Genomic DNA, 7,860 nt, shown 5'->3' with positions numbered 1-7,860 from the left:
CATAAACAAGCCAGTTGAGGCCTTTCCTTTATGTGGCCATAGGGCAGCGTCCGTCATTAATGCTGAAGATAACACACGCTCTGAGGGGAAACAGAGTCTTCATTCAAGGCCCGGGCTGCTCCGTGGCCAGCCCTACCGACCGCACCACCGCCTGTGTCCCCCACGAACCACGTGACGAATTCACCATTTTAATGACCATAGTGCCTGTCCATAAATAGCTGAGCCAAACAGTTAACCCATCCGAAGGGTTACGTCTCTACGACCTTCGCTCAGTTACTGAAAAGGCCTCAGAGGCTCCTTCTGTAGGCCCACACCCCTGGACATCTTGTTTATAAACCGCGTGACAGCGTGGGTATAGCGGGATATTAACTGCCTTAATTTCCAGAACTCTGCCCTCCTGACTCGGCTGCATCTCCTCCATATTTTCACCAGCGCCCCCCGCACCAAATTCAAAGGGGGCAGGGAGGGGTGTCTCAGGGGAGAGGATGTGTCCTAACGGCTAGGGCGGTGGGCCTCAAATCAGGGGAAATGGGTTCGAGTCTCAGCAACAACGCTCAACATCCTGTAATTCTGGGCAAATAGGTTAATTTCCTCGTGCCTGACATAAAAATTAAAGTGTTGTTCATTCATTAAAGCGCTCTGATGTCTTCGGGTCGTGTTCGCGCTACATAAAAACTCGGGAAAGAAATGTCTTTCCAAAAGCCCACATTAATGCAGAAATAAGCGCTACCCAACAGTACTGCACAGGTGCCCCTACTCCAAGGTTAGAAGACACACTGTAGGCTAGCTACACATTTTCGGCAATACATTAAGCAGTGTGGTGTGTAGGCTACTGTGACTGCACTGCTGTGCTAAGGTTTCTTTTCAAGCCCATATTTGTTAGCCTGATCCACCCGCACTACCACCTCTGCCCAGCAGACACTAGGTTCAAACTATTAAAATGGAACCTCCCCCGTTTTTTTTTTTTTTTTAATGGCCCAGTGATGTTGCTGAACGTGCAGATATATTGAAGCGCTATGCCTTTTCTATAAATCAGGGCGCTATGAAGAAGCAGTAACAATAAGCAGCTACAAAGCTGTTTAGTGAAACATTAGGGATCTGTATGTCTTGAATATGATCTGTAGTATAAGGTTGGCCATTACTATCCTGTTGTATCAGTTTACAGACAGTGTAGGGTTAGGGAAGAGACGTTGAGACTGCCAGTGGGGGGGGGGGGGGGCAGTTCTGGGGATCTCAGGCGAGCTTTACAGGTGGGTACTTTGCAAGTGCTTGAGATAAACCGCCCTCATTCGTATGCAGTTGTCGAGGCAGTTAGCTGCAACTGACAACTGCTGCGGGGCGACAGGCTGGGAAAAGCGGGGTTTGCATCACAAGGGGCGGCTCTGCCCTCCCAGACTTACTGGAGCCACCATTCAAACATTTGCCGAAGTGTGAATTTCAAGTGTTTGGGTTAATTAGTCCTAACTGATAGCCATTATCTGTTGCTCTTTGTCGCCGCTTTGAAGTAGCCTTGGCTTGTAAATGGGGCGTATAAAGGAAGACGGGGCAGGGCGCGGGGCAGTTCATTCACACCTGGTGCGGGGGGAGAGGAAGATGGACAGGGAGCGCGTCTACGTAGACTGCCTTGCGCGAAGCCAGAGTGTCCGGGGGCTCCCGAGCCCGCCAGCCAGGCCTCACGTCCCATGTCAGGCGCCACCGGGTCCACCCACGTCCCTCTACAAGGTGACACCGCTGAACAGGGCCAAGAGGGGGCCCCCTACCGGCAGGGGGCATGGGGGCCCGAGCAGCAGGACGCAGGCCCCGGTCTGCGGCGTCAGGCTGGCCTCGGCCGGGGAGCAGCGAGAGCCATTGGTCGGAAGGAGGCAGCAAGGGTCGGAGGGGGCAGTGCGGGGCAGCGAGCAGCTGGGCTCGGTTTCCGAGGGCTCGCCTTCCTCTGAACGGGGCTGGCAGAAGCCGGCGTGTGAGAGGAACTGTCCAATCTCAGAGACAAGACTGCAGAAATATGAGAGCAGGCTTCGGGAAAGAGAACTGGAGACATCGACTTGGGAGCTGCAGCACACCCCGCCGCAGATAGATGGACGGGGGTCAGACAGCAGGCTGCAGGCGAGTGAGCAGGAGACCGCGGTCTGTGGAGACAGACAGCCCACAGAGAAGGCGCTGAAGGCTTTAGACAGCAGGCAGCAGGGGTGCGAACTGGAGACGTCGGCCTGTGAGAGCAGACACACCACGGAAAGGGAAAGGCAGGAGTCCTTAAGCGAGAAGAGAACGCAGCCCGCAGCATGCGCACCGGAACCATTCGGTAAGTACCCTCGCCACCATGCTCACCTGCGGTTATCTAGCCTGCAAGCCACTCAAATTAGTCCCCCAGGCGTTACCTGGACCCGGTAGCGCTAATTCCATAATAGGGAAGACTTAAGGGTGATTTTTACAGGCCTTTCATAAGTGTGTTTTTCTAGCAAGATAGCTGATTGGTTGAACGCCTGTCGCAACTGTTTTGTAAACTGTAAACCAGGGCCTTATTTATGAAGGCCTTGCGCCGCCGGTGCGTCACTTTTAACATGGGAAAAAGTGACGCATCCGTGGCGCAAGGCTTTCATAAATGAGGCCCCAGAGATTCTAACCTCGCTTGAGCATCTCAGCCCGGCCTTTAATAATCGTTTGGAAGTCCATAAAATAAGTTAAGCAGCCCATGTGTACCTTGTGCTTCGAGCTGCAGAGAGCGTTGTGAAATCTGAGTTTATTGGTATGTGTTATATTAAACAATGGCTCACAGGTGATGTGGTTAGTCCTGGTTTCTAATGTTCCTTATGATTGTCTGTCTGAGTCGTGAGACTTCCCCTATAGCTAACTGTTGTTTGTTTTCCGCACAGTGGAAGCGAGAGCTTGGAGAGCAGACGAGGCCTCCTTCACCTCCTCGGAGAATGACAGCGAAGAAATGGAGGCCGGAGCCCTGAGCTCTCCAGACCTGACCGAGGAAAGGGGTGCTCTGAGCCGCGTACCCCACCGCAAGACGAAGATTGCCTTCAGCGCTCGGCAGACCTCGAGGCTGGAGACCACGTTCCGGAAGCAGCAGTACCTGTCGGCCCAGGATAGGCTGAAGCTAGCAGCCTCGCTGCAGATCTCTGAGAAGCAGGTGAGTGTGTACACACGTGCAGCCGGCTGCTGAGCTTAGAACGTTTTGTAGTATAATGCTTACCTCGAGTTCAACTTCGGGGTATCCAGAGTGAATTTTGAATAAAGGTTCAAATAGGTAATTTTAAAACACTTTTTTGGGTCATAGGCCTCTTAAAGGTCCTCATTGTATGCTCAAGTATATTCATGGTGTGTCGAGCCAGTGATTCCTTCCCAGTAATTCGTCCGACTTATTTGCATACTTTATAGGAAGTCTCCCTAAATCAACTATCACTTGCATGGGTCAGCATTTTGACAAGTGTGACAACATGCCATTACACATAACATGTCAGTACCATACGTTTTTATTACGTTGCATACATGTACAATTGGTGATTCACATATCAAAACAATCTGCAGTAGGTCAGGCTCAGAATTTATCATGGGTGCACAATACAATACATCCAGTATGACAGACCAGCATATTGCCATGGGTGCCAATTATGACTAGTATGCCAATGCCACCATTTTGCCATGGGTCTCCCTTAGGTAAAGACTTTACTCTAGTGTGCCAGTGCAGGCATTTTAATATGGGTACCCATTATGCCTAGAAACGCCACTAATATGCCAGCGATAGCATTTTGCCCTGGTTGACCATTATGAATATGCAGCACCAGTGATGGACTGACAATTGCAAAATAAACAAAATCCCTTTTCTCCATGATAGAAATGAAAGAACACTCGTTCTAGAATAATACTACCTAAATGAATCGCGTATTATTGGCACCTTGGATGAGATCTCTTAAACAAATTAGGTATTAAATCCAACCTACCACATATGAAATAGAAAACAGGATATATATACATTTTTAGAATACTATATACCATTAAACTTACTTGTGAACAAGTGAAACTAAATCACACTCATTCAAATTCATTCATATTCCTTTAAATTACCTTATTCTCACTCACTCTCAGCCCCTTACTTCACTTATGGCACTCTCTCACTGTTACTCCTTCATTCTCACCCTTGATCCCTCAGACCCTCATACTGCCCATGCTCATTCTCACTCACAAATGCCTCATAGTCAATAATTCTCACTGACTGTCACTGTCTTTTACTTTTATGGTCACTTATTTTCACTGACAGGTAAACCCACTGTCATTCACTTTCACTTATTCTCATACACTCCCCATCACTCACTTTCTAACTTTCACATACATGCTCATACACTCAGACATTCACATTCTGACACACATACATTTTACAGATTTTTGTTATGAACCTTCAGCTGCCTGCACCGGTCAGCTTCAGGTGTTGGTTATAGAGGCAGACACATAGCTCATTCCTGTTCCAGCTACTGAAGTAGGAAACTCCAACCTGCAGACTACACAGGCCTCAGTTTTCAGGATTATGGTTTTTCACCTCATCCTCTCCCAATTCGTCAGTGGGTGGGATGGGGTCATTCTCAAGGAGATGAAAAAGAGTGCGACAGCTGGTTGATGGATAGCTCCTAGCACTGCAGGATTTAAGCCTACAGTGCACAAGGCCTCCTGTATGGGAGATGCTACAGCACCTCACACATGGGGTGGGACGCAGGTGTGTAAGACCCCTGCGTCCAGAACTGGAACTTCCCCAGTCCTGGGCAGTATGTCTGGCTGAGCAGGCCCATTTCTGCCTGCACCTGTCTCCAGACAGATTCACTGCCTGAGGTTATTTCTCAAACCCACTGATGGTTGGCATTTCTTCATTATACCAGTAGCGAATGATTTTACTATTCACTATTGGTATATTAGAAGAGGGGCAGAAACACACAAGCCCTGACACCCCATCGCTGTTGAACAGCCTGGTTGCAAGTCACAATTTAGTCATACTCATTTGTTATTTATTAATAGATGTGGGATAACAAAATACCTACAAGTTCAACCCAGATGCCTTTCGAGGCATCAAAGACCAGCGCTCCAGAATTAGACTGTTCTTTTCTTCCTCAAATAACTGTTTTCTGGTCTGCTAGTTCAATTGGATCACATTTTATTTTCCAAAGCTATAGGATTTGCAAAACGTGGGGATGATTTTTTTTGCATAGCCGCTTCTCTATTTCTGTAGGTGGACATTTGATTGGTCCAAGTTCATGTGTGGAAGTGTTTGATTACATTAAAACATTTAAAAAGAAACGTTCTGCAAACCGCATTCCAAGGACTGACATTTGTTTTACGAGTAAATTCCATTATATTTATAGAATGTATCCCTTTAACCATTGAATGTATAATTGTTTTACTTCTTTATTTTGCTATGGTGATTGCGAACCTGATTAATTAATGTCTTAATGAGACTAACAAAGCCCTCCATTTTTCCTCAGATCAAAAACTGGTTCCAGAACCGCAGATCCAAGTTGAAAAGACAGGCTCAGGACCATCCACAAAGCCCGGTGCCCCCGACGCCATTTGTGCAGCCCTACTCCTACCGTCAGAGGCCTTTTGGGACACCCGAAGACGTCATGGCCTATCACTATGGATACCAGCATCCAGCATTCCCACCCTACCCCCTGAACTACGGGGGCCAGATGAACCCAGCACTTATCCAGAACTCGCCCCATCAGCTGTATGGGTACGGCATGAACTACTACCAGCAGTCCTCCCCCCAGCAGCTCCCGTTCCTCCAGCCTCCCTTCCAGCCGCAATACCAACCTCCCTTCGACTGCCCGCCCTTGAACCTTGGGCTGATGAGCAGGGACGCTCAGGAACAATACCCACATGCACTTCATCACTTGGCTGGCACCTTGAAGTGCTGATGGACCTAGACAGTGGCGTGGGGCTCGTGCACTAAGGTCTCAGTTTATCTATGTTCTGTTCGCATTGCACATTTGTTTGGTTAAATTAAAAAGAATATTTAATCTTTCAGTGGTTTCTTGGCTTCTTTTGTTAGCTGGTTCTTGAAGGGTTCACTTTGGCAAGACTGCCAGGCCCCACCAAGAAAGAGGAGACTAGCATAATTCATTTAATGTATTAATTGCTTCATTTCGTATTGCCAGGCAGAAGGATTTAACTTTCTGAACAATCATTGTGATGAACATCTTAAGATGTTGCACTCGGCTAAAGTGTATAGGTGAAAAGTGTTCATGCACAAAATCTGCTGCAAAATATGCTGTGATCGCTGATGCACCTTACTAGCCCCATGTCTGCAGTCCTTGGCTCCAGTACTAGCCCCATGTCCACCATCCCACGCCCATGTCCACCGCCTTGAGGGGCATATTATCAAGACAGGCGATAAAATTATCACCGCTTTAGCGGCAGAAAACTACCTCTAAAATGGCGATAATGAGCTTGATAATATGCTCTATGGAATTCCAATTGAAGCCCATGTTAGATGTGAAAGACATCTAACATGGGCTTCAATTGGAATTCCATAGAGCATATTAATAAGCCCATTACCGCCGTTTTAGCGGCAATTTTCTGCCGCTAAAGCGGCGATAATTTTATTACCTGTCTTGATAATATGCCCCTAAGTTCCTGCACTAGCCCCATATACACAGTTCTTCGCTCCCTTTTTGATCCTTCCAGAATTTTATATAGAGCAAACTTGACCGGAAGGTATCAGGTATCATGGAGCTTTACACAAGCACCAGTTGTGTTACACAAGGACACATTCATTTTTGTTAGGCACTGGAGGATTAAGTGATTTGCTCAGAATCACAGGATGTTGAGAATCATTGCCGAGACCCAGATATGAGATTGACTGCTCTAGCCGTTTTACCACATCCTCTCCCCCACTCATACTACTCCCATGTCCACAGTCGGAAGTTCCTGTATTAGCCCCATGTCCACTGTTCTTCGCTGCCTTACTAGCCTCCTGGCACCCGTCCATAGCTGCAGAATTAGTCCAGTGTCAAGAGGGAATCGTTGCACCATGCAGTTTAGGCTGACAGCACCTTGTATACTGGGATATCATGGAATGGCCGTTGATTCACCACAACAGCCAGGGTAGTGGAAGTGACGACACAAGCCTATATTAACCCCTGGAGACATCACCGGGTTTACCCCTTGTCCCACACTGAGCACCTCATTTATAAGCCATGTGTGCTGCCAGAACGTCACTTTTATTGAGGTTCTGTCGGCGCACAGGGCTTAGCTATAGCTACAAGATGCGGTAAAGCCACCCTGTGTGACTTTTCATGGCCTTGTACATATGGAGTGAGGCAACGCTACATAGGTCACTGCATTGCCACGCACTGCGATGGGGTGCCATAGGCGTAACAGTGGGTGTTCCCGCATAACACTCATGGCATTTGACACATTCCCAGATTTACAACAAGTTATAAACCTGGAAATGCCTACGCTTCCCTATGGCACGCACAACAAGAAGAAATTACATTATTCCTCATTTTTTCCTATTTCTATGTGTGCTACATTCAGCAGCCCACGCAGAATGAGGAAAGCGCCTCCATTGCCTGTTTTTGTGCAGGAAGATTTCCTTTCCTGCACAATGGCAATTAGCCCTATAGACAGACACCCTGGCACCAGGGTGCAAGGGTGCCTGCATGGGCACAAGGTAGCCAATTGAGTACCAGCATAGAGAAAATGGACAGGAATGCACTGTATCTGTTAGAAACAGCACATTCCTGCCCTTTTTCCCCCACAGGGCAGTGCAGCAGGAAGACTTGCAGCTGCCTTATGGCAAAATATTGTAAATGATGACCGAGTCCCTCCACGACTCCGGGGGCAGGAGCAAAGTTACTAATTTTTCAGGCA

The 7,860-nt window shown here is 47.9% G+C and overlaps 1 protein-coding gene across 1 annotated transcript; it reads left to right on the top strand.

Annotated features, from left to right (window-relative positions):
- The first annotated feature begins 1,593 nt into the window (after positions 1-1,593).
- LOC147711794 (uncharacterized) lies at positions 1,594-5,936 on the top strand. Its single transcript, XM_086920238.1, has 3 exons — positions 1,594-2,299; positions 2,871-3,133; positions 5,472-5,936. Exons 1-3 carry the CDS (start codon positions 1,594-1,596, stop codon positions 5,901-5,903), a joined length of 1,401 nt encoding a protein of 466 aa, XP_086776364.1. The 3' UTR covers positions 5,904-5,936.
- The last annotated feature ends 1,924 nt before the right edge of the window (positions 5,937-7,860 follow it).

The sequence above is a fragment of the Lissotriton vulgaris genome, chromosome 5 (assembly GCF_964263255.1).
Source record: "Lissotriton vulgaris chromosome 5, aLisVul1.2, whole genome shotgun sequence".
Lineage (NCBI taxonomy): Eukaryota > Metazoa > Chordata > Amphibia > Caudata > Salamandridae > Lissotriton > Lissotriton vulgaris.
The sequence above is the reverse complement of the archived record's forward strand: the minus strand, read 5'-3'. Positions and strand labels throughout refer to the sequence as shown.